This window comes from Myotis daubentonii, chromosome 14, assembly GCF_963259705.1.
Source record: "Myotis daubentonii chromosome 14, mMyoDau2.1, whole genome shotgun sequence".
Lineage (NCBI taxonomy): Eukaryota > Metazoa > Chordata > Mammalia > Chiroptera > Vespertilionidae > Myotis > Myotis daubentonii.
In genome coordinates this window covers 7,167,864-7,194,748 of record NC_081853.1, presented here as the reverse complement: position 1 = coordinate 7,194,748, position 26,885 = coordinate 7,167,864, and the positions used below count along the sequence as shown (strand labels likewise).

Below are 26,885 nucleotides of genomic sequence, written 5' to 3'. Positions count from 1 at the left end.
GTACGCGGCCAAGGCTCGGCCTTCACTGGGCAAATCAGGACTGTTGTCAGAACTGTTAAAATTTTTTCAGGAAAAAGAAAAATGGTTTTTTAAAAAAGCTACAGACTTCGGGGGATGCCATACATATAACATATTTGGACCAAAACAACAAAAACTAGTCATTCCCTTGTGGAAAAATGAATAAGAGCAGAATTCTAGCATGTGGGCTGACAGGACCAACCTAAGAGCACCAGCTAGGTTTCACACTGGACGTGGCGCTCTGTAGTAAGTGTGTCTGTTAGCTACTCAGGTACGTACCAGGTCTCACACTGGGCGTGGCGCTCTGTAGTAAGTGTGTCTGTTAGCTACTCAGGTACGTACCAGGTTTCACACTGGACATGGTGCTCTGTAGAAAGCGTGTCCATTAGCTACTCAGGTACGTTTCCCAAGCAGACCATTCTTCTCAGAGGCCTGACGTGGCTCTCAGAGACCTACCTGCTCGGGTGGCACAGGAACTGCCTGGTTTGCTCTGCCCCTCATGTGGCCCTGAGATGCCAGCAGAGCAGCTGGACCACCAGCGCTGCCCATAGGCTTAATGTGAGCCCTTCTGGTGTAGCGAGACCCAGGGGTCCTGACTCCCCCGAGCCCTCCCTCAGTTTGGAACCGCCCTAGATGAGGGTAGCAGGTTGCCTGCCTCTGAGGTCACCCGTCAGCTGGGGACTTTCACAAGCTAACTGCTTCCTCTCTGTGCTTCCATGCAGGCCGGGTCCAGCACGGCTGGCGGGAATGTCCTCTCTGCCCTGCACGGGGTCTGGCGCACCCAGGGGCTGCCAGGGTAAGCACAAGGGGTGCACAGCGGCTTCCTCTCCACCAGCTGGTGCCCCTGAAGCCTGATGTCGGACACACACCTTTCCCGTCGTCTGCCTATGCCCTGGTCAGGGTCTCTTTATTTATATTGGACAAAACATGGCATTTGCTTTTGCTTGTGTCAGACAATGTTGCTCAATCCAGGGATGCGGTGTCCCAGCCAGGTGAGGCCCAGCCCTGTCCACCCCGACTTGAGATGCGGGCCACGTGTGCCCTGCCCGCGCTGGGTACCCTGGGGAGACAGGCACCGGCTATGTGATGCAGGGATCCCAGGGGGCGAGCATAGCACCCAGAGGGAGCCTTTGTGGTCTGGGCACTTTAACTGCTCCTAGCAACAAGTTACCTTCAACATCCGCCGCGCTGACCCCTCATGGGAGACAGCGGGCTGCCATCAGCTGAGCACCCCAGACCTTTAGCTTCACAGCCCTAGCAGCTCTCTCTCTCCAAAGTGCTGTTTCAGCATTGCTGTTACCACCCAAGGTTACAAAGCGCTGGGCTCTGCACAGACACAGAATGGCCATTTCTCTGGAATCATCACCAGGAATTTTCCTGAGAGCAAAGCAGCAGCCAGGTCTGGAGCAGGGTCGGGACTGAGCCCAGTGACAGGCCGGCTGTGTGGACGGATGCAGCGGGTGGTGGGGCCGTGTTGAGTGTCGATTGGGTTGCGGTTTCATGAGTACTTGGCAGGAGTGTGTTTCAGCCAGTGGATAGTTTGGGGACCATTTGCCTGCTGGTCAGGCCCCAGGTAAGACATTTGCAGCAGAATGGCCCGTCCTCGGCTCAGAATTCCCAGCTGGGAGTCTGGCAAGCAGGCGGGGATGGGTGGGTGTGGAGTGGCAGCTCTGAGGACGCAAGGACTTCCGGACAAGAACTGGGCTTAGCAGAAAGGAACCCTTGGGAGGGGGAAGGGCAGAGTGGTGGCCCCACGCCGTGCTGAGCCACCGACGGCCACCACCCTGGGATGGAATTAGGGCCTGGTTGCTTGGCGCTGAGGCTGACGTGGACACCAGTTCCACACTGAACAAATGGTGTGAGAAAGTGAGGTCTGAAGCAGCTTGGTTAGTAGCAGGTAAGATTGTCACTGGCCCAGGTGGTTGTGGGCCACAGGGGCGTGGCAGGCACCAGTGTTAGATCAAGTCAAGCTGCCGAATTCCACTCCTTCATTTCAATATCGTTCCTATCGGATTCTGTGCAGTCGTGGTCAAACCTGTCCTCTTGCCCTGAGCTCAGTGGACTTGGTGTCGAGCTGGTGTGGTGCTGACCTCAGGAAGCGGGAAGGGTGACACTTCGGTCTCTTGTGTTGGTTCATTCCAAGTCCTGGCTCACATGTGCTTTTTCCAAAATGAAGGTGCCGCACCGCGTGCTCATCTGGCCCAGCAGTGGAAAGCGCTGGGAGCTGCTCAGCCTGCAGCGCCTTCCTGCCTTCCCTCTGTCCATCACCTGCTTCTTCTGGGCCCTGTAGTGTCTGCCCGCCGGCTCCCTGCTGAGCATCGTCAGTCCGCTATCTCCTTCGATGGCTCACTCAAACAGCCCTGCCTGTTCAAGTCTTTGCCTCCGAATCTAGTTGGGGCACTCACTGTACAAATTACTCCAAGGCAGTAATTATGTTAAATGATTCGAATGTCATCTGAAGAAATCATGAACTGCTTCCATCTGCCTCTGGCCAGGAGCTGCCAAGCTCACGATCAGCAAAAGCTGAACCCAGACACTGGCTTTAGAGGGGAGTCGGGTACAATGGAGCAGGGGAGACCTCGTTGCCACAGTCTTCCAGCCCCACCTGTGCCTCTGAAGGCAGGTGGCTCTGCTCGGGCGAGAGGGACACAGTGGCCTCAAACCTGTGTCTGCAGGCAGGGCAGGGAGGGACTCTGCTCAGGCCACAGGGACACAGTGGCCTCAAAGTGGTAATTTATGAGTTTCTGTCCTCACCTACCACCTCATGTAAAAACAATTTGCATGATGCTGAGATAACAACCTTTTTCATACAAGTGTATTTTGGTCTCCTATAGAATTTTCATGGTTATTTCTAGGTAAGAAAAAGAGGTCTAATTTTATCTGTAGTATTTTAATTAATGATTTAAATACTAACTTAGATCATTAAAAAAAGGACCCATTGCCCTAGCCAGTTTTGCTCAGTGGATAGCGCATGGACCCGAGAACTGAAGGACCTGGATTCAATTCAGTCAGGGGCACGTACCTGGGTTTCAGGTTTGATCCCTGGTCCTGGTCAGGGCACATGTGGGAGATAACCATTCGATGTGTCTCTCTCACATAGATGTCGCTTTCTGTGGCTCTCCCCCTTTCTTCTACTCTCTAAAAATCAATGGAAAAAACCCTTTGGTGAGGATTAACAAAATAAATAAATGAAAATAAAATAAGGACCTGCTCACACTACCCTAAAGTCCACTTTCTGCATACAAGGGGAGGCACATTGCTCTCCCGCAACACAGTGCACACAGGAAGCAGCCGGGCAGCTGTGGCCGGGCAGGAGGGCTCCTTCTGCTATTTTGTGGGGGGCCACCGCCTAGCTTTCCATGGTGGCTTCCCCATCTCTGGAAAGAGAAACTGCTGTTGGCATAACCTGGCCATTGTCCATTTTCTTCCCTAGACCTGATCTTTTCACTATTTACTTCTGCTGATTTTGTAATTTTGTTTTTCTGCTTACAAAAGTAATACTCTTGGTTAAAAAAGTTCAATTATTCCAGAAATATAAGCAGGGAATGCTTTTTATTTCACCTTCAATTTTACATGATAGCCTCGCTGGATACAGTAGTCTTGGATTTAGGCTTTTCCCTCATTACTTTGAGTACTTCATGCCACTCCCTTCTGGCCTGAAGTGTTGACATTCTAATGGGGACTCCTTTTTATGTAATTTTCTTTCTGTCTTGCTGCCTTTAAGATTCTTTGTCCTCAACATTTGCCATTTTAATTATGATGTGTGTAGGTGTGTGTGTCTTGGGGTTCATCTTGATTGGGACTCTGTGCCTCCTGAACTTGTGTGACATTTTCCTTCATCAGGTTGGGGAAGTTTTTGTTGTTGTTGTTGTTTTTTAATTTCTTTATTGGTTAAGGTATTACAAATGTGTCCTCATCCCCCCATTAACCCCCAACCGCCCCCCCCCACTCATGTTCTCATCCCCCTGTTGTCCATGTTTATTGGTTTGGCTTATATGCACGCATACAAGTCCTTGGTTGATCTCTTCCCCTTACCCTTACCCCCACCCTCCACTACTTTCCCTCTGGGGATTGATAGTCTGATCGCTGTTTCTCTGTCTTTGGATCTGTCCCTGTTCATCAGTCTATGTAGTTCTCTATATTCCACAATGAGTGCGATCATGTGGTATTTATCTTTCTCCGACTGGATTATTTTTCTTAGCATAATGCTCTCCAGTTCCATCCATGCTGTTGCAAATGGCAAGAGTTCCTTCTTTTTTGCCGCAGCGTAGTATTCCATTGTGTAGATGTACCACAGTTTTTTAATCCACTCATCTGCTGATGGGCACTTAGGCTGTTTCCATATCTTAGCTATGGTGAATTGTGCTGCTATGAACATAGGGGTGCATATATCCTTTCTGATTGGAGTTTCTGGTTTCTTGGGATATATTCCTAGAAGTGGGATCACTGGATCAAATGGGAGTTCCATTTTTAGTTTTTTGAGGAAACTCCATACTGTTTTCCACAGTGGCTGCACGAGTCTGCATTCCCACCAGCAGTGCAGAAGGGTTCCTTTTTCTCCACATCCTCTCCAACACTTGTTGTTTGTTAATGATAGCCATTCTGGCAGGTGAGATGATACCACATTGTTGTTTTGATTTGCATCTCTCGTATACTTAGTGACTTTGAGCATGTTTTCATATGTCTTTCGGCCTTCTGTATGTCCTCTTTCGAAAAGTGTCTATCTAGGTCCATTGCCCATTTTTTGATTGGATTGTGTATCTTCCTATTGTTAAGTTGCATGAGTTCCCTGTAAATGTTGGAGATTAAACCCTTATCGGTGATATCGTTGGCAAATATGTTCTCCCATGCAGTGGGCCTTCTTGTTGTTTTGTTGATGGTTTCTTTTGCTGTGCAGAAGCTTTTTATTTTGATGTAGTCCCATTTGTTTTCTCTAGTTTCCATTGCCCTAGGAGCAGTATCAGAGAAGAAATTCCTTTGGCATATGTTTGCGATCTCGCTGCCTGTGGATTCCTTTAGTATTTTTATGGTTTCCTGTCTTACGTTTAAGTCTTTTATCCATTTTGAGTTTATTTTTGTGTATGGTGTGAGTTGGTGGTCTAGTTTCATCTTTTTGCATGTATCTGTCCAATTTTCCCCACACCATTTATTGAAAAGATTGTCTTGACTCCATTGTATGCTCTTGCCTCCTTTGTTGAATATTAATTGGGCATAGTGGTTTGGGTTGATTTCTGGTTCTCTATTCCATTGATCTATATGTCTGTTCTTGTGCCAGTACCAAGCTGTTTTAAGAACAGTGGCATTGTAATACAGCTTGATATCTGGTATTGAGATCCCACCTACTTTGTTCTTCTTTCTCAGGATTGCTGCAGCTATTTGAGGTCTTTTTTATTCCAGATGAAATTTTGGAGTGTTCGTTCTAGATCTGTGAAATATACCATTGGTAATTTAATGGGGATTGCATTGAATCTATAGGTTGCTTTGGGTAGTATGGACATTTTGATGATGTCGATTCTACCAATCCATGAACACGGTATGTTCTTCCATCTGTTTATTTCTTCCTCTATCTCTTTTTTCAGTGTCCTGCAGTTTTTTGCATATAAGTCTTTTACCTCCTTAGTTAAATTTATTCCTAGGTATCTTAATTTTTTTTGGTGCGATGGTAAATGGGATTGCTTTTTTAGTCTCACTTTCTATAAGTTCACTATTGGTGTAAAGAAATGCCTTAGATTTCTTGGCATTAATTTTGTATCCTGCTACATTGCCAAATTCATTTATTAAGTCTAATAATTTTTTGATGGAGTCGTTAGGGTTCTCTATGTACAGTATCATGTCATCTACAAATAAGGACAGTTTTACTTTTTCTTTTCCAATTTGGATGCCTTTTATTTCTTCTTGTCTGATCACAAGGGCTAGTACTCCCAGTACTATGTTGAACAGGAGTGGTGAGAGGGGGCATCCCTGTCTTGTTCCTGTTTTTAGAGGAAATGGTTTTAGGTTTTGCCCATTTAGTATAATGTTGGCTGTGGGTTTGTCATATATGGCTTTTATTATGTTGAGGTATGATCCTTTTATTCCCACCTTGCTGAGAGTTTTTATCAAGGAAGGATGTTGGATTTTGTCAAATGCTTTTTCTGCATCAATTGATATGACTATGTGGTTTTTATCTCTCAATTTTGTTTATGTGATGTATCACGTTTATTGATTTGCAGATATTGTACCATCTTTGCATCCCTGGGATAAATCCTACTTGGTCATGGTTTATGATCTTTCTGATGTACTGCTGGATCCGATTTGCTGGGATTTTGTTGAGGATTTTGGCATCCATGTTCATGAGGGATATTGGCCTATAATTCTCTTTCTTTGTATTGTCTTTGTCTGGTTTTGGTATTAGGGTGATGCTGGCTTCATAGAATGAGCTTGGAAGTGTTCCCTCCTCTTGAATTTTTTGCAGTAGTCTGAGGGGGATAGGTTTTAGTTCTTCCTTGAATGTTTGGTAAAATGCCCCTGTGAAGCCATCTGGCCTCGGGCTTTTGTTTGCTGGAAGGTTTTTGATGACTGCTTCAATTTCTTCCATAGTTATTGGCCTATTGAGATTTTCAGAATCTTCCTGATTGAGTTTTGGAAGGTTGTATTTTTCTAGGAATATGTCCATTTCCTCCAGGTTGTCTAGTTTGTTGGAGTAGAGTTGTTCATAGTATTTTCTAACAATCCTTTGTATTTCTGTGGGGTCTGTTGTTATTTCTCCTCTTTCATTTCTGATTTTGTTTACTTGGGTCCTCTTTGTTTCTTGGTGAGCCTGGCTAGAGGTTCATCAATCTTGTTTATCCTTTCAAAGAACCAGCTCTTGGTTTTGTTGATCTTTTGTATTGTTTTTTTTTTTTTTTTTGGTCTCTATGTCGTTTATCTCCGCTCTGATCTTTATTATTTCTTTCCTTCTGCTTACACTGGGCTTTTTTTGTTGCTCTCTTTCTAACTCTTTGAGTTGTAGGGTTAAGTAATTTATTATCATTGTTTCTTGTTTTTTGCAGTAGGCTTGTAGAGCTGTGAACTTCCCTCTCAAGACTGCTTTCGCTGTATCCCATAGGTTTTGGATTGTTGTGTTTTCATTGTCATTTGTTGCCATGATGTTTTTTATTTCTTCTTTGATCTCTCTGGTAACCCATTCATTGTTTAATAGCATGCTATTTAGTCTCCATATGTTTGATTTTTTTGGATTGTTTTTATTGTAGTTGATTTCCAGTTTTATGCCATTGTGATCTGAGAAGATGCTTGATATGGTTTCTATCTTCTTGAATTTGAAGAGACTTTGCCTGTGACCCAATATATGGTCTATCTTTGAAAATGACCCATGTGCACTTGAGAAGAACGTATATTCTGTGGCTTTGGGATGAAATGTTCTGAAGATGTCAATTAATTCCATCTGACCTAGTGAGTCATTTAGGATTGATGTTTCTTTGCTGATTTTTTGTTTAGAGGATTTGTCCAATGGTGATAGTGGGGTGTTAAAGTCCCCTACTATGATTGTATTGCTGTCAATCTCTCCCTTGATCCCCTCCAGAAGTTTTCTTATGTATTTGGGTGCTCCTATATTGGGTGTGTATATGTTTACCAGAGTTATTTCTTCTTGTTGGATTGCTCCCTTTAGTATTATGAAGTGGCCTTCCTTATCTTTTTATGTCCTTCACTTTGAGGTCTAATTTGTCAGATATAAGTATTGGTACCCCAGCTTTTTTTTTCATTTCCATTCGCCTGAAAGACCTTTTTCCATCCCTTCACCATCAGTTTGTGTGTGTCTTTTTTTTTGAGGTGGGTTTCCTGTAGACAGCAGATATATGGGTCATGGTTTCTTATCCACTCAGTTACCCTGTGTCTTTTGATTGGGGCATTTAATCCATTTACATTATTGATAAATACTTGTTTGTCACCATTTTTATTCTTTACCCCTGTGTTCCTTCTTCATTTCTTATTATTTCTTTTTACAGCAGACCCTTTAGCATTTCTTGCATTGCTGATTTGGTGGTAATAAATTTCCGTAGTCCTTTTTTGTCCGTGAAGATCCTGATTTCACCCTCAATTTTGATTGATAGCCTCGCTGGGTACAGTATTCTTGGATTCAGACCCTTTCTTTGCATGACTTTGTATGTTTCATTCCATTCCCTTCTTGCCTGATGCATTTCTGTTAAGAAATTAGTCGCTAGCCTGATGGGGGATCCTTTGTAGGTAACTTTTTGTCTCTCTGGCCGCTTTTAAGATTCTTACTTTGTCGTTAGTGTTTGCCAATTTAATTATAATGTGCCTTGGCGTCGGTCTTTTGGGGTTCATTTTGTTTGGAACTCTGTGAGCTTCTTGGATTTGTGTGAGTTTTTTCTTCCCTATATCAGGGAAGTTCTCTGTCATTTTTTCAAACAGGTTTTCTATTCCTTGCTCAGTTTCCTCTCCTTCTGGCACCCCTATTTTGCAGAAGTTGTTTCATTTCGTGTTGTCCCAAAGTTCTCGTAGGCTCTCCTCCTGCTTTTTAATTTTTTTTTCCTAGAAGCTGCTGCTCTGCTTGGGTATTTTTTCCTACCTTGTCTTCTAGCTCACTGATGCAGTCCTCTGCTTCTTCTAGTCTACCATTGATGCTTTCTATTGGGTTCTTTATAGCAGTGATGTCATTTTTCATTTCTTCTTGGTTCTTCTTCATTTCCTCTTCGTTCTTACACATATTGTTGAATTTGTCTTCCATTCTTTTCATCCACCTTATGACCATTTCTCTGAATTCTTTCTCTGACAGGTTGCTTGCCTCCATTGCCTCCATTTACTTCCTTTTCTGGTGATGCCTGTTTTTCTTTCATATTCAGGCTGTTTCTTTGTCTCCCCGTGATCTCTCTTTTCCAGGTGTTTGGTTATGTAGTTCTCTCTCTGCTGCGTTGATTTAAAGGCACAAAATACAACACAACAAAGCACAAGGCACTGAACACAAATGTATTCATGATACTAATAACCCCAAATAAAGGTGACCACCAGTTCAAAGAGAATTAGGGAATAAGGAAGAAAGAAGAGAAAAAAAAAGAGGAAAAAAAAAGAGAAAAAGGAGTGCAAAAATGAAATTGGGAAAAGGAAAAAATAAAAAAGAAGAGAGAAAAGAAAGAATGAAATAGAAGAGGGGAAGAAACTATATGTGGAGAAAACTCCAATAGAACAGCCATTAATCCCAACAAATTCCAGCAACAGAATGCAAACTACAAACAACAATTGATATCAAGTGAGGCGAGGGAAAACAGGAGAAGAAAAAAAAATAACCGGAAAAGAAAAACAAAAAACAAAAACAAACAGAAAAATAGAAAGAAAAAGCAAAACAATCTCACAAACAAGCATAAAAAACCCCCAATATACTGAACAATCAAGTAAACAACAACCAAATGACAGAGGAAAAAAAAAATTGGATAGTGAAGAAAGAGAAGAGAGAGGTGTATATGGATTTAGAGGAGGGGATTGAAAATTAGATATATAAGTAGGGTGAAATTTTAACAGGGGGTAAAAAGAAGGAATAGGGGAAATCTAAAGCAGGAATAGGGTAAGAGAAACAGGACAACAAAGGGGGAAAAGTGAGGAGGAGAGTTTTGGTGTAAAGGTAAAGTTGTGGTAGAGTAAAATGATGCTAAAGGAAAGGTGAAAATAGAATTTAGAACACTAATCCCAAAATAAGATAAAGAGAAAATATAATGGCACTTTACAAAAAGGTAAAATGGTAGTAGTAATAATACTGGTTAAAAATAAAAATGTAGTAATTAAAAAGGTAAAATCAGGTGATGAAAAAAGAAAAAGTTTAAGTAAAAGGTGAAGAAAATAAAAATGTGCAGTAGTGAAGGTCGTTCAGTTCCTCTACTCTTCTGTTTGACATGCCTTAGTCCTGTCAGCTATTCAGGAGAGTGTTGAAGTTCCCTGCGATACACTGTCCGTGTTGTAAACCACTGTTCTGATTTTAAAGCAGGCTGTATTTGTTTCCCAGACTGCCTTTATTTGTGTTTACAGAAGAGTCAGTTTGTGGTTCAGCCTCTGGGTGGCAGTGTTTCTGGATTGACCTCCGAGGCTATAAGTCCTCTCTAGCCAGTAGTTTGGGAGAGTTGTTTCTGCCACAGAGCTGTTTCTTTGTTTGTTACTCCCAGCTCTGATTCCCAGGCTCCACAAAAACAACTTTTCCCTTCAGTCGCTGCGATGACCCCAATTGGGCTATCCTATGTATTGGGTTTAATAATCAAATGCAAAGATTTAAGGGGGAGAGAGAAACAAAAGGGGGCCTGAGGAGGTGCGCGAGCTCTCGCAATCCTCCACCGTCCAGTTCTGTGTGCAGTCTCTTCCGCACATCCTCTCTCCCTTGGCACTAAGCAGCCGGTACACTGGCAAAATCCGAGGCTGCCTTTTTGCACCCAGTCCAGCTATGGGCTTATTTTTAGCGTTCCCTTCTGGTGGGAGCCCTGTGAGACCCCTTCCACACTCACAGATCACGCTGGCCCCAAAGGCCGTGGGCCTCGTGGGGCGCACACTACCCCTGCGCGCGTTCCTCTCTCCAACCTGAATTGCAAACCGCACCCTTATCAAGGCGAAATCTGACCTTTCCGTGAGGAGGAGCAGGGCTCCTCTGAGTCCATGTATTCGCGCTGCTTTAGATCCAGTGTTTCTGGGTCAGTAGCTGATTCCTGGATGCCGTGGTTGCAGGGTCTCTGGATGTATACGCTTCCAAAACAGCCACTCAAGATGGCGCGGACTCTGCGGCTGAGCCAGCCATTCCGGGAGAGTTTTCAGCCACAGTCTCCAACAGTCCCCTTTCTCCGGGAGTCCTCTGCCTTCCCTGGCTGCAAACTGTCTCCCAGCTGAATTCCCTCTGCCTATTCAGGCTAGATCAGGTTGGGGAAGTTTTCTGTCATTATTTCTTTATACAGGTTCTCTGTTCCTTGCTCATCCTCTCCCCCTTCTAGTATTCCTGTTATGCGAATGTTTTTACATTTCATGTTGTCCCAGATTTCCCTTAAGCTGACTTCCCGCTTTTTAATATTTTTTCCCTATTTGCTGCTCTGATTGGGTATTTATTTCTACCTTATCTTCCAAGTTGCTGACTCAGCCCTCTGCTTCCTCCAATCTACTTTTAATCCCTTCCAGTGTGTTCTTCAAATCAGACAGATCACTCTTCATTTCTGTCTGGTTCTTGTTCATAGCCTCTATTTCCTTTTTCATGCTGTTGTAATTTGTGCTAAGGTCTTTTTCTTTTTTAAAAAATATACTTTATTGATTTTTTACAGAGAGGGACAGGGATAGAGAGTTAGAAACATTGATGAGAGAGAAACATCGATCAGCTGTCTCCTGCACACCTCCTACAGGGGATGTGCCCACAACCAAGGTACATGCCCTTGACCGGAATCAAACCTGGGACCCTTCAGTCTGCAGGCTGACGCTCTGTCCACTGAGCCAAACCGGTTAGGCCTGTGCTAAGTTCTTTAAGTTCTTTATAACCATTGCTTTGAACTTTATGTCTGATAGGTTGCTTGTCTCCATCTCATTTAGTTCTTTTTCTGGAGAGTCCTTCTTTTCTCTCATTTGGGGGTTGTTTCTGTCTCCCCATTTTAGCTGTCTCTTTGTATTTGCTCCTACCTATTACATAGAATTGCTATGCCTCCAAGTCTTCGTGGGATGGTCATATGTAGAAAGTATCTTGAGGGGTCCAGTGGTGGTTTTTTTGTTCTGCTGAGCTGGATGCTCTAGGAATGCCTCTTGTGTGCATTGTGTTCTCTTGTTGTAATTGGGACTTGATTATCAATGTCCTGTTTGTGGGAGGGATCTCCCCTCCAACTTGCCACCAGAGGTTCAACCCCAATGTTGTCATGCCAGCTGTCCAGTGTTCAGGGACTCCTTAGTCCAGAGCCTGGGTCTGCCTTGAGTCTCACACCTTGATTGACCCTGTTCTGAGCTGTGCTTCCTTCCCCCAAGGAGCTGGTTCCACAAGTGTCAGCTGCAAGTGTTTAGGGTCCTGCTGACTTTTGTCTGCCTGAGCAGTCTGGGATGGTGTTTGCAGTGGGGGACCCAATATCTGATACTAATTAGATCAGGCAAAGACTCAAAGCCTCCAGAGACCCGCCTCTGCCTGGAGACTGATGGAATTCAGTCTTGAATATCCTCATGCAATCATCCACAGGTGGGGTGAGAGATTTTCCAACAGGGTGGGGCAATTGCTTCTGCCTGGAGGCTAGTTATTATTCTGTATCTTAATGGGCCTCAGAAACTCCACAGTCTGGGGCAAGGGACTTTCCAATAGGGTGGGTCAACTGTCTTCCCCCCAGGCAAAAACAGCAGATAACAAAAGTTTGCCTGAGAAAGGTATAACCTCCACAGTGTAAGGGAATGACTCAGCACAGAAAACTGAGGTGTCTGCCTTCCAAGCTGTATCCCAGGATCCCCCAACCATGGCTTATGTTTATATAGCTCCAGTCCACTCTGCTCTCCCTCTACTGGAGCACAAGGTGAGTCGCTGCACATGGCATTTTGTGCATTGGCCCTGTACTAAATACAAGCAGGGTGCTTGTATTGCCTGCCATCTCTCCCTGGCAGGCTGCAACCTTGCTGCTTTTCACAGCCAGATGTTCTGTGGGTACCCTTCTCAGGTCTGGTGCTCTCTGCTGGGAAGCCCAGCTTGGGGATTAAACCCCAGAGTTCTCAGTGGGAACCCCCCACAGCTGAGATAACCCTCTGGGTCTTCAGCTGCTGTCTGTGGAAGCCCGGCCAGCCCTTTAGTACCTCTGCCCCTCCTACCAGTCTCTGTGTGGTCTCCGCTTTCCATCCTCGGTTATCAGGGTTCTCTCCAGCTGGTCCTCAGTTGATTATTCAGGATGGTTCTTCTGTATTTTAGTTGTAATTCCAATTTGGTCCTGGGAGCATGTCTGTTAGCTTCCACCTACTCCCAATATACATCCCTAGTAACATTGGTTTTTTTTACCTTGCATTTCCTTAATTATTCCAAAGTTGCAACTGTCACAGTGACGACTCCTGAGGTGCTTGGGGCTGACCTTCTACTCCCTCCCTTCCCAGCCCCTTCCCTTCTTCTCCTTCACCAAAGGCAGGCATCTGTGGTCTCTTGGGACCCAGTGTGCCCGAGTCACTGGGAGGAGCAACAGAGTCGTCTGAAACCTCTAACCCCCATGGCCATGTGGACTTCCAGGGGAGTGTGTCCTTCGACTCTTTTATAAAAGTCAATTCTATCATCTCTAAAGGCAGAAATCGTCCGGAGGTTTAAACAGGACTATTGTGGGGACAGGGCTACTATTTCTTGACTAATTATTTGACTTAATTGTGAGCACTCACAGCTATTTGGTATGTAGCCACTTTCACCAACAAACAGCTGGGCTCAGACATCAACAAGTCGTCTTGGGAATGTAACTTAGTGCTATTCTAAAAGGAAAAAACACACTCTAAGTCAGCGGTTCTCAACCTGTGCGTCACAACCCCAAATTTGGGGGTCGAACAGCCCTTTCACAGGGGTCGCCTAAGACCATCAGAAAACACATACATAATTACATATTGTTTTTGTGATGAATCACTATGCTTTAATTATGTTCAATTTGTAACAATGAAATTGGAGGTCACCACAACATGAGGAACTGTATTAAAGGGTCTCAGCATTAGGAAGGTTAAGAACCACTGCTCTAAGTACTGTGTGGGGTTTAATGAGCATGGTGTGTGAGTTGAACAAGCTGAGGGTATTGGAATTTTGCCTTCTTTACACACACACAAGAAAAAAATCTCTCCTTTGTTTTTCCCCCAGGTTATTTGCAGGAGTCTTCCCGCGAATGGCAGCCATCAGCCTGGGAGGTTTCATCTTTCTTGGTGCTTATGACCAAACACATAGCATGCTGTTGGAGCTTGGCAGAGAAAGCCCGTGAACCACACACCCACAGCCACGCCTACAGGGGGCAGCTGTGAGCACTCCCCTCCTGCAGCCACACCTTCAGGGCGGAGGTGAGAGCTCCCCCTCCCGCAGCTGCTGGGCTCTCTGAACGTGCAGGCACTGAAGCCCAGTCCTGCAGGTCCGCGTGGAGCACGACTTCCAGGCTACAGGCGACTGGGATGATGTCATCTACGTATCTGCCAGAAGTTAAGAGAAAATGATGCCGAGAGCAGTACTTTTAACAATTTTCTCAGAACCCCTGAATAAATAAGTTTGGTGATGCTGAGGCCGGCCCCTCCGAGCTTTCATTTGACTGTATCTGCCCTTTCTTTCCTGACCTGGGAGCAGATAGAAGGAAGACAGAGAGGGTGTGCTTTTGGAGGAATGGCTAGACAAGGACAGGAGACTGTCAGACTGACTGACTTCTTTGTAAGCTCACAGCTTTGTTTAGAAAGAGTGACTACAGGTGGCTATGAGCTGGTAACCCGGCTGTTCTCGATGACCCTCAGATTTAACCCATGAAAACAGAATTGAATTTGACAGAGGTGTTCAGTGGCCCAGGTGATCTATGAAAGCAAGCCAGCAGTAGCAGCTCAGTGACCGGTCGGCCTCAGGGCTGGAGAGCAGAGGGCATGCTGGGGCCAGGAGGCAGCTGGGCTGGCTTCGCAGTGTCATTTCTTAGTTCCCAATCAGTCAGCTTTGCCTGGAGTTTTGAGCTCACCACGGGAGACGGAGTGATGGAAGGGGAAGGTTCCCGTTTCAGAGTTTGACTGATAAGCTCCAGGAAAAGGAGTCCCTGGAACCTTGTACTGCTGCCTGGAGCTACGGTGTGCGATCTGCTCTGCTAAGTCATGCACTGATCCCAAAGGTAAGGAAAGGCAGAAGGACTGCACTGTCAGGGCACTTCTGGAATTCAGTGGGTGAGGCAGTGCTGGTTAATGTACACACGACCCGAGCCGCACACTTAACATTCATAAGTGAACTTTATTAAAGACACTTCACTGCCGCTTGTTAGACACTTCGATATTTTACACGTTTTTCAATGTACATTGTACCAAAATTTCTATAAATAAATAACTTTGTACATAAAAGTAATACTTCCTCTTTCACATTGCCTCTCAGAAGCAGCAAATTCACATGTTGTGGAAGTAACATCAGTTAACTGTTGAGAACAAAATTCTAAATGTGCTTACCTTTGGAACAGTGATTATCTGACAGTAAATTAACATAGTAACCATTTGTCAATACCTGCCTTCAGCGCGCTGGCTGAAGGACCTTGCTTTCCGAGCTTTTAAGGACCTTGTTAGTTTGAACGCAGTTTTTCCTCAAATACCCATCGGCACTCACAGGTGATCAGCTCCAGGCCTCACAAGTGCAAATCCCCCAGAACCCAAGGCACGGGCTTGTCTGTGCAAGGGAGGGACGCGCACAGGGCGCCTGGATCCTCATGGAGATAAGCTCGCTCGCCCTGAAAGTAAGGACTTGATCCTCGTTCTCCCCTAACACCAACATAACACTAATTCCATTGGCAGAACTAAGGCATCACTATTGAAAAATCCACAGGTACCAACAGCAGCAACCTCTCCTATTAGAAAGCCTCAAATGACAAGTGATCCTGACAGACATTCGCTTTTATCACGGAAGGAAGAAGGCTTAATTGTTCAGACCAAAGGCTGTGGTGATTAACAACCCCCATCTTGCTCGTTAAGAAAGAGCTTGAACCCATGAGGAAAAGTCACTCAGTGCAGAGTATGTGACGTGAACAGGTCTGGGTGCAGGGAGGAGGTCTGCAAGGAGCACCCACTGAGCAGGACTGACGTGAAGTCACTTCCGATGCAAACCCAGCTCTGCCTGCGAAGCATCCGGGTCTGCCCTGCCATGTGCGATGGAGTCCGAGGGCTTCCTCCCTCCCCCACCCCCCCACCCCCCCCACACACACCCCAGAAGAAATGTGGTTTTTAGCGTCTATTAACTCCATCCATACATTAAGGCACCAGAACTACCCCCACATTCCAAAATGAAACAGCAACCTGATAAGAAAAATATTGTCAAAACTGTACGATTTTTTCTGTTAACCATGCAATAAAGATTAAAATATCCTTTGTAAAAGATATATAATATATATGAAATCTCTGAAAACTCTTATGTACACAATAGCCTCTTGCATTCCGTGCTTCAGCTGCAAGTCCTTTAAACTACGGACACTCCCCTTGGAAGTTAAAACTGTACAGAGTGACGCTTGAACCCAAGCTTCCTCACAGCGCCTCCCTCTCCTCCCTGGAGACAGACAGCGCCTAGGCCCGCGGGGCGAACAGCAGTGGCCCGCTGCTCTTCCCGGGCAGCTGTCCTGTCCGTGGCGTGGACTCGGGACCGGAGTCACCTGCTTTGGGGACGTGTCCATTCAGCAGAAGCAAGCGCCGACCTTCGCTGGGGGCGTCGGGGGAGTCCGGGACGGCTCGTGTGAGCTCAGAACTGCCCTGGGTCAGTGTCGAGGGCTGGGGGTCTATGCAGTCCGGCTCACACACCCCTGCGAACATCCATGGAGGGGCCCCTGCAAGAAAGGAGGGCCCATCAGACCTGGCCTGGCGTTTCCGTGCTGCCCCCTGCTGGGGACGGGAAGGCATGAAGGCTTACCTTTCCCCTCTGGAGGCGCCCCGGGCTTTCTCTTCCAAGGCGGCAGCATTCTGTCGTGGTTACTGGGGTAGAGGGACTCCCTGCAGTCGGGGGGAGACCCATCACCAGCCCCACTGTGGAGACTGTCCAGACGTGGAGAATGTTCTCGGTCACTCCCACGGGGTTCCTGGCTGCTCAGTGTACCTGGCTGTGTACTGTCCCTGGACATCGGCTGAGGACAGAAGGCGTGTTCCTTGGAATAACTGTCCACATCAGTGTGGCTGTCACTGCTTACAGCGGGGCCACTGGGCTCTGCAAGACAGTGGAGACACTCAGCACCAGCGCCTGGGCCTCCACCCGAGCCTGCTGCCCCCCTGCACCAGGGCGGGCCGCTGAGATCACTACAACCCCCTGGGGCTAAGGATGGGGTCTTCCATGTTTACTTCAGATTTAGTTTCTTCATCAGACAACTGGGATCACAGGAAGAAAACCTATTTGAATGGCTCCTCGCAGCATCAGGAGCTCCTGACCATCAGCAAGGAGCCTCCACAGGGCCCTGCTGAAAGGTCGGGCCTGGCGCTTCACTGACGTTGCTTACAAATCTGGAAAGTCTGTGCCCACAGGAGTATTTTAGAGACATGCTACTCACACTCAGAGAGCCAGGCCCCACACCACTTCCTGTTTGGATATGAAAACCCAATCCTGGGATGGCCTTAGACCCATAATGCCTCTCTCTGAGGTCACCCCAGATTGGGATCTGAAGAACAAAACACTTTTCATGAGAAAGCATCTCACCCATCTTCTGTGGACCAGGTGTGCCAGCGGCTTTCTCTGTCGCTCTCCACGGCTCCTTGCTGTACCCAACACAGAGCCGGGGCTGCCTGCACGCGACGCTGGGAGCATCGGTCTCCGGAAAGAGGCCTGCGTCTCTCGGACAGACACCTGCAACAGAGTTCCACACTGTTGGAAGCGCTGGGCTCAGCATTTCCCGGGCACACTAATGAAAAGAGTGGGCGTCACTGCTAGAAGACAGGCGTTTCTAGAACGCCCCTCTGAGGGGTGGCCCAGGCCCATTACTGAGACTCCTTCCCAGTAGCAGGCCTGCCGCAGCCGCACAGGAGGCCCTGGGGGCCAAGCTTGCCAAGCACACGCTGTCCCCCACGAGTGGCTTGTGGGCACGCACGAGAGCTGCTGAGAGGACACAGGGCTCTTAGCAAGAGACGCTGAGCCCCATGGAAGGACTTTCTGGAGGGGCGGGGTTTTAAGCTTTGCAGAACTTGCACAGGGAGGTCCAAAAACCCAACAGGCTCCAGTCACCTGCCTCCCAGGTCAAACATGCTCAATGTAATGCCATGGGAACAGCTGCATCAGACTTGGTGGCTTTACCATTGCTCTCGACGTGCCCATTGGCCTGATGGCCACCCTCAGTCCTGAGCACAGTGTCCTGTCGGTCAGAAAGGGTCCCCTGAGAAGAGAGGTAGCTCGGAACATCCGGTGGCACAACGGTCTCATCTGCAAGGAGACAGGGCAGTCACCCCCAGGTCCCAGTCCTCTGTGGTGACAAGGACACAGACACAGGACCCTCCCCCCCACCCCCCATGGCAGCAGTCACGGCCGTGCAGAACCTGGAGTCCTGCTCAGGAGGCCTCCCCAGTGCACTTCCCAGCCAGGTGTGAAAGGTGTGGCCATCAGATCCGAGTGCACAGACAGAAAGCAGTGATGGGAGAGAGTCAGAGCTGACAGACACAGAGTCGCGCAGTAACGGCCCGCCACGGCAACGAGGCCCACGCCCAGGACGCCTCTGACTGCCCCAGGTAGGAGCCTGCAGCGCTCACGGTGCTGCACTTGACAGTCTTCCCATTAAATGTCCCATTCCTGGGAGTTAAAACAGCGCCAGGCACACTAAAGCTCACTGTCCAGAATGGCTCCAGGTTCCCCAAGGTTCTAGAGCAGCAGTTCTCAACCTATGGTCGCCAACCTGTGGGTCGCGACCCCTTTGGGGGTCGAACAACCCTTTCACAGGGGTCACCTAAGACCATCAGAAAACATATATAATTACATACTGTTTTTGCAATTAATCACTATGCTTTATGTTCAATTTGTGACAATGAAAATACATCCTGCGTATCAGATATTTACATTACGATTCATAACAGTAGCAAAATTACAGTTATGAAGTAGCCACGAAAATAATTTTATGGCTGGGAGTCACCACAACATGAGGAACTGTATTAAAGGGTCGCGACATTAGGAAGGTTGAGAACCACTGCTCTAGAGTTTGCATATACAGGAAGCCCTGGCCCAGCCTTCCCAACTGCCCCTGCTTTCCTCCCCCGTGAGCCCGCCGCCAGCAGGGCACCTGTGTTGGTGACGCTGTACTCCTCCCTCTTCCGCCTGGTTTGGTAGATGATGCACACCCAGACTAAGGACGTCAGGACCACGCTGCACACCACGGCGATGGTGAAGATGCCCGCGGTCGTCCCGTCCTTCCTGCAGCCAGGGCTGGGCAACACACTCAGCTGGCTGTGCGCCCGCTCGGTGCCCAGGGCATTGGACATCTCACAGGTGTACCGGCCCGCATCCTCGGCCCCCACGTTCTGCACAACGAGCAGCTGGTTGCCGGGGGTGAAGTGGTGACGCTCGGTGAGGCTCAGAGGGCGGTCCCCTTTGAACCAGGTGATGCGGGGCGGGGGGCTCCCGGCCGCCTTGCACTGGAGCGCCACCGTCTCCCCTGTGGACACCACGCGGTCTTCCAAGGGCACCGCCAGGGATGGGGTCTCTGCAAGGCAGAGACAGGACCATTATTCTGTGGGCCTTGGGCTCCTGGACAGACAATCCAACTCATTAGCAAAGGCCGCACGAGACCTTTCACCAAAGGGCAAACTTTCCGGGCCCTGCTAACCTGGCCAAGTCTTTCCCCGGTGAGGTGGCTGCAGCAAGGTGAACGAGCTCCCACCTACTGTCCCCAGCTCTCCCGTGACGGCCCGTGTCCCCATCTACAGTCCCCAGCTCTCCCGTGACGGCCCGTGTCCCCATCTACAGTCCCCAGCTCTCCCGTGACGGCCCGTGTCCCCATCTACAGTCCCCAGCTCTCCCGTGACGGCCCGTGTCCCCATCTACAGTCCCAGCTCTCCCGTGACGGCCCGTGTCCCCATCTACAGTCCCCAGCTCTCCCGTGACAGCCCGTGTCCCCATCTACAGTCCCCAGCTCTCCCGTGACAGCCCGTGTCCCCATCTACAGTCCCCAGCTCTCCCGTGACGGCCCGTGTCCCCATCTACAGTCCCAGCTCTCCCGTGACAGCCCGTGTCCCCATCTACAGTCCCCAGCTCTCCCGTGACGGCCCGTGTCCCCATCTACAGTCCCAGCTCTCCCGTGACAGCCCGTGTCCCCATCTACAGTCCCAGCTCTCCCGTGACAGCCCGTGTCCCCATCTACAGTCCCAGCTCTCCCGTGAGCCCGTGTCCCCATCTACAGTCCCAGCTCTCCCGTGACGGCCCGTGTCCCCATCTACAGTCCCAGCTCTCCCGTGACAGCCCGTGTCCGCATCTACAGTCCCCAGCTCTCCCGTGACGGCCCGTGTCCCCATCTACAGTCCCCAGCTCTCCCGTGACAGCCCGTGTCCCCATCTACAGTCCCAGCTCTCCCGTGACGGCCCGTGTCCCCATCTACAGTCCCAGCTCTCCCGTGACAGCCCGTGTCCCCATCTACAGTCCCAGCTCTCCCGTGACAGCCCGTGTCCCCATCTACAGTCCCCAGCTCTCCCGTGACGGCCCGTGTCCCCATCTACAGTCCCAGCTCTCCTGTGACAGCCCGTGTCCCCATCTACAGTCCCCAGCTGTCCCGTGACAGCCCGTGTCCCCATCTACTGTCCCCAGCTGTCCCGTGACAGCCCGTGTCCCCATCTACAGTCCCCAGCTGTCCCGTGACGGCCGTGTCTCCATCTATTGTCCTCAGCTCTCGCATGTTGGTCCGTGTCTCCATCTACAGTCCCTAGTTCCCCCGTGATGGTGTCTCCCTGTCCCTTTCAGAGCAATTCTCATCTAGTGTTTTATACCTAAGCCCTATTTTATTAAAAAATAAATCTTATAAAACAGCCTAAAATATTCAGGTACGAACAACCACCACACTGCCCACACCAGGCTCCACAGATGGTTGAAGAATATGAACTCTAGGTATCTGTGAAGTTTAAGAAAACCTGTCACCCACACCCACACGTATACACCGAGTGTAGCCGCAGGCGAACCTAGGACAGTCAGGGTGGCATTGGCCGAGATGGAGCCAGCCAAGTTCTGGGCGGTGCAGCTGTAAACCCCCATGTCATCGAGCTTCACGTCCGTGATGAAGAACACGTCATCGTCAGGCATGACGTGCATGCGTCGCTCACGAGCGGCGGGGAAGTCAGTGCCTCCATCCTTCTGCCAGGCGATCTGGGGGTTAGGGTGGCCGGTAGCAGCACACTCGAGGCGGGCCATGGTGCCAGTCCGGATGGCGATGTCGTGCGGCATTTTGGTGAACGATGGTAACACTGTAACACAGTCAGGTCAGGTCACGGGAAAGCCAGAGCCATGGACAGTAAAACCCTCAGGCAACAGCCCTCCCATGTCTGGGTGTCGCTCGCCACTTTACCACCCTGCGTGCCAAGGTCTGCCTACCCCCAGGAAAGCCACCTTGGAATGAGCAGCTGCAGGTCCCCCACGCTGTCGGCTGCTCGTGGCCACAGCAGAGCACTTCCATCAGTCTCTCTGGTACCCGCCCCTCGCATGGTAATCAGTCCGTCCCAGGACACCCTGTGAATGCAGGCCTGGTGCCTGCCCACCTTAAGTACCGGCAGGAGAGCCTGGGAAACCAAACTGCTACTCCAGCAGGAGGCACTGACGGGAGGGGGAGGTGCCCGCCCCTGCCCCTGGAGAAGCGGGGAGAGCTCCCTCCTGAAGTCCCGTCTGGAGGGTGTGGGCCAAGGCCCTGCACACAAAGCTGAAAGCACTTGTCCCACATGTTGACCCCAATCCCCCACACGGTCAGCATCCAGCACAGCCTGTCAAGGTTATTTGCTGGAGAGGCTAACAGCTCACTGAGTCTTTGAGAAACAATGAAGATTCCCCCAGAAAAGCCAAGAGAACCAGCCAGTGTGGTGACGGGTATGTTTTCCTGTGGTCTGCAAGGCCCTGAGAACGCACTGGTTCCAGCACTTTTTAATTAGAAGCTTAATAATCAGGGACATCTCATTAGGCTAAGGGGGGTTGGGTGGCTAACTCCTCCTCTGCCCTAAACAGTTGTGAAGAAGCCAACCTGACAGGCTCCGAGACTGTGTCCCCAGTGAAAACCCTTGTCAAACACCCGCAGGACTGACTGCTTGCCCTCAGGTTGCACTCACTCCAGCCTTGCCCTCCACAGCCTCTGGGAGGCGGGCGCGGCTGACCCACCGCTGGCTGACCTGCCCCACCGCTGGCTGACCTGCCCCGGGCTGGCTGACCTGCCCCACCGCTGGCTGACCTGCCCCGGGCTGGCTGACCTGCCCCACCGCTGGCTGACCTGCCCCACCGCTGGCTGACCTGCCCCACCGCTGGCTGACCTGCCCCCGGCTGGCCTCTGCTCCAAGGCTGTGCCATCTACTCAGAGGGCACGGCTACTTGCCCAGGATCAGGTATCTTGGATCTGGATACCAGACATTTGTTTTATGGAGGATAATAAATGGATAAAAAGAAGGCTTGGGCCCACAATTTCACTTAACATAATAAGTGGAAAAAAAAAAAACATAATAAGTGGACAAAAGTTATTTTATCCCCAAAACAAGGACGCCACTGAGAATCTTCAAAGCTTCCCTGGGGCCCACCCAGGCAATGGTGACGCGCGTGCAGGCCGTCTCAGTCCTCCGCACGTAACGGAGGACGGCCACGTGTGGATGTGCAGGACCGAGCACAGGGCAGCCGGGGGTGCCCGCGTACCGTTCACAGTGAGCCGGGCCTTGTGCGAGTAGGTGGAGCCGAAGTGGTTGGTGATGATGCACTGGTAGCGGCCCTCGTGCCCGAAAGTGACGCGGCGGAGGCGCAGGATGGTGGTGTACTCCATCACCTCCCCGTCCTGTGCCCGCACGTGGGCAAAGTTCTCCATGTCGGCGTCGGCCAGGACCTCGCTGTCCTTCTTCCAGGCAAAGGTCATGGGGGAGCTGCTGCTGCTGGCTGCCGAGCACGTGAACCGGACGTCCCTGCCCACCACGGCCACCGTCGTCTCCGGTTGGGTGATGATCTGTGGCTTTGGCAAGTCCTCTGGGGAGAGAGAGCCACTGTAAGTCATCAGGCACTTAGGACCCGGAGGCACCGGCTGCCGTTCCACAGGGACAGCGTCCTCAGCTCCACCGAACACGGGGGCACTCCCACCTGGGGAGCCTGCCTCGTCCAGTTTTACACCCACACCCACGAGTGGCGATCGCCTCGGAAGTCACGCAGGCCTTGGTCACAGATCAGTCCACTGGTGCTCCACCCGCAAAGCACCCAGCGGGCTCCCTAAGGCTGCAAGCAGCTTTACTTGCTCATTTAGCACACGGAACAGTCAGGACCTCCCGGATGAGACTGCACAGGCCTCACCACAGGCTTTCCTCTGAAGCACTCGCAGGTATCAGAACGCAGACTTGTGAAAATACGCACCTCTGTCAGGGCAAGGAAAGCACCAGCAAAAGGGTCAACTGCTTCAGAATTCTGGAAAAAAGTTATTTTATCCCCAAAGACTCTACCAGAGGCTACAACCACCCATGGGGTGCGGGGTCAAGAAAATGCATGAATCTCTAGAAGAAAAGTGAGCTCTGTGGTATTTTATCCTGCTCTCCAGCTCTGTGGTATCCTGGGAGCCCAGCTGCTACGCAATCACTGCAGGGCAGGATGGGTTTGGAGCCTCCCCTTAAGCCCACCCTCAGGTGTGTCTTTATCTGACCGATGCCCTGTGCTCAGCAAGGGGAGCCCCACCCTGAGGGCATCTGATGAATTCAGCAGCCCGGTGGGCAGTGATACCACTGAGGCACCAAGAGGCTGGTCAGAAACAGAAATGGAAACCAGGCGACCGAAGTGCTGACCGGGCTCTGGAGAGGTCCGCCATGTTCCCGAGGACCGAGAACGCATGTGCAGGGCTGTGTGCCCCCAGCAAGGGCCTGGAGGCCCAATTCCTCGCCTGCAGCCGGCCCTGAGGATCCGTGCAAACGGAGTGATGCTGGGCAAAGGATGGAGACTTCCTGGTTGACGTGACTTAAGGATGTAACCAGGGAGACTTCAGTGGCTGCAGAGACAGGCTTTATAACGTCTGTCCAGAAAGTCACTGAACAAACAAGCGAATTAACAGGACAACAGTACACCTGGGGGACGAGAGGGACACTGATTTCCAGTTTCCATATTTTATTTTAAATGTTCGGTTTTCAACCAAAAACTACAAAGCACACAAAGAAACAGGAGAAAAAAGTCAACAGACAATGTCCTCAAGGAAGCTCAGATCTTGGCTTTAGTAAAGAAAGACTTTAAATTGGCTTTGTAAATATGTCCAAAGAACTAAAGGAAACCAGGTCTAAGAAAATTAAAGGAAAGTATGCAAATACTTTCCCACCACATAAAAAATACCAATAAAGAGATATAAATTGCAAACATGAACCAAATCTAAGTGTTGGAGTTTAAAAGTACAATAACTGAAATGGAAAACTCACTAGAAGGGCTCAAGAGCCAAGCTAAGTGGGCAGAAGAGTCAGTAAACTTGAAACAGGTCAATTGAGATAATCCAGTCGGAGAAACATCACAGAGGAAGAATGAAGGAAAGTGAAGGGAGCCACAGAGGCCTGGGAGATAGCACTAAGCATGCAAACACTGGGAGTCGAAGAAGAAGAAAGAAAAGCAGCAGGAAGAATATTTGAAGAAATAATGACCCCAAACTTATAGTTGGTGAAGAACATGCATCTACACATCCAAGAAGCTCAGCAAACTCCAAATAGAATAAATTCAGAGACCACACCCAGGTGCATCACAGTCAAGCTGCCAACAGAGAATCTTGAAAGCAGCAAAGACAGCAACTCATCACACACAAGGGACCTTGGTAAAGTGACAGCTAATCTCTCACCAGAACCACGGAGGTCAAAGGCAGCAGGAATACATAGTCAAAGTACTGGAAGAGAGAGAATGCGAAAGAAGGATCCTACATCCGGCAAAACCATCCTTTCAAAAATGAAGGCGAAAGTAAATTATTCTCAGGTTTAGAAAAAAAACAAAAACCTGAGACAATTCATTGCTACCAGACCTACTTTACAAGAAATACAGAAGGAAATCCTTCAGGCTGAAATGAAAGGGTAAGAGCAGAAAGGAGAAGACTCAAACTTTGGAATTAAAGAAGGGACATTACTACCAACTTCACAGCAATGAACAAGGATACAGGGCTACTATGAATAACTGCCCACAAACTAGACAGCCAGTTTGAAATGCACAAATTCTGAGGAAGACACAAGCTACCAAAACTGACTGGAGAAGAAATGTGTAATTTGAATAGTTCTAACAAGTAAACAGACTGAATTAATAATTTTAAAACTTCCCACAAAGTAAAGCCCAGACCTAAAAGGTACAACTGTTGAACTTTACCAAACATTTAAATAAGGATTATCAGCAATCTTTATAAACTCTTCCCCAAAAACATATTAGGAGGGAACACTTCCCAGCTCCATTCTCTGAGGCAAGTATTTTATCTGTTAACAAACCAGACAAAAACATCACCAAAAACAAAAAAACTACAGACCTTTACAAGTGAAAACTCAACAAAATCCTCAACAAATATACTAGCAAAACAAATCCCACAACATGTAAAAAGAATCATACAGCATGAACGAGCTGGACTTATCCCAGCAATACAAGGCTGGTTTAACATCCACAAATCAAGGCATTACACCATTATCAAAAAAATAAAGGTAAAGCCCACCTGATCCCATCAACAGGTGCAAAAAAAAGCATCTGGCAAAACCCACCCTCTCATGAGAAAAGCTGAAATGTTTTTATGAACAAATTATAAATAGAAGGGAACTTCCACAACTTGATAAAGGTCATCGAAGAAAAATCCACAGCTAACATCAGACCTAATGGTGAAAGACTGAATGTTTCCCTCTAAGAGCAGAGAAAAAGATAAGGATGTCTACCTTCATCACTTCTGCTCAGTAATGTACTGGGGACTCTGGCCGGAGCAATTAGGCAAAAATAAACAAGTAAAAGAGAGCCAGACTGGAAAAGAAGCAAAACTATCTTTTTCCAAATGGCATGATGATCACATATAAAGAAAACCTAAGGAATTTACTGAAAAACTATTAGAACTAATAAATTATTTCAACACAGTTGCAGAATACAAGATCAACATATAAAATTCAATTGCATTTCTATGCACTAGCAATGAAACTTTAAAAATGAAATCAAGAATACCATTTAAAATAGCTCCAGAAAGAATTTTTAAAATGTGTACAATGAAAACCACAAAACACCACTGAAAGAAATTACAGAAGAGTTACAACACAACAACAAAAACCACACAAAAAGCCATCCCATTTTCATGAATTAATATTAAGACAGCAATATTCCCCAAATTAATGTACAGGTTCAATGGAATTCCTATTTCGAAACGCCAATTGTGTTGATTGCAGAGGTTGTCAAGCTGATCCAAAACTTTATAGGGAAATGCAAGAAAACCACAATAGTCAAAATATTCTTAAAAAAAAAAAAAAAAAGTCTATGTGGCAACTAAAATCATAAAACTCTTAGAAGAAAAGGCTCCGTGGCCTTGCCTTAGGCAGCAGTTTCTTAGATCTGACACCAAAAGTGGAAATGACAGGAGAAAAAATAGAGAAACTGGTATGTATCAAAATTTAAAACTTTTGTGCCTCAACCATCAAAAAATGGAAAAATAATGCACAGGCTGGGATAAAATATTGGCAAGTCATATATCTGATGAGGGTCTAAATCTCAATATATAAAGAACTTTTCAGCTCAATAAAAAGACAAACATAAGCAAAGGATCTGAGTAGCCATTATTCCAAAGCAGACTGTATGTGTGTGTGTGTTCAGTGACCATTTGAAAACATGATCAACAGCAGTCATTAGGGAAATGCAAATAAAACACAATGAGCTCTGGCCAGTGTGGCTGTTGGTTGGAGTATTGTCCTGTACACTGAAAGGTGGTGGGTTCGATTCCTAGTCAGCACACATACTCAGGGTGTGGGTTCAATCCCCCATTGAGGAATGTGCGGGAGGCAACTGATCGGTGTTTCTTTCTCCCCAACCCCCACTTCTCTAAAATCAATGAAAAACATATCCTCGAGTGAGAATTAAAAAA

At 48.1% G+C, this 26,885-nt stretch overlaps 2 protein-coding genes across 9 annotated transcripts in view; one reads left to right on the top strand and one right to left on the bottom strand.

The window, feature by feature from the left end:
- The window catches only part of SLC25A26 (solute carrier family 25 member 26), a 152,218-nt gene extending 137,996 nt beyond the window's left edge, over positions 1–14,222 (top strand). For all 6 annotated transcript variants that reach the window (XM_059663032.1, XM_059663031.1, XM_059663030.1 and 3 more), the window contains 2 exons: positions 741–814; positions 13,814–14,222. In XM_059663032.1, coding sequence (XP_059519015.1) covers positions 741–814; positions 13,814–13,931 — 192 coding nt within the window. In that variant the 3' untranslated portion in view covers positions 13,932–14,222. The remainder of the gene's footprint in view (positions 1–740; positions 815–13,813) is intronic.
- A 678-nt stretch (positions 14,223–14,900) lies between these two features.
- The window catches only part of LRIG1 (leucine rich repeats and immunoglobulin like domains 1), a 101,682-nt gene continuing 89,697 nt past the window's right edge, over positions 14,901–26,885 (bottom strand). For 2 of the 3 annotated variants that reach the window (XM_059663026.1, XM_059663028.1), the window contains 7 exons: positions 22,496–22,816; positions 20,794–21,075; positions 18,909–19,328; positions 17,936–18,061; positions 17,345–17,491; positions 16,571–16,861; positions 14,901–16,487 (listed from right to left, as the gene is read on the bottom strand). In XM_059663026.1, the coding sequence (XP_059519009.1) occupies positions 16,231–16,487; positions 16,571–16,861; positions 17,345–17,491; positions 17,936–18,061; positions 18,909–19,328; positions 20,794–21,075; positions 22,496–22,816 (1,844 nt within the window). In that variant the 3' untranslated portion in view covers positions 14,901–16,230. The remainder of the gene's footprint in view (positions 16,488–16,570; positions 16,862–17,344; positions 17,492–17,935; positions 18,062–18,908; positions 19,329–20,793; positions 21,076–22,495; positions 22,817–26,885) is intronic. The other variant, XM_059663027.1, reaches the window with a different exon arrangement.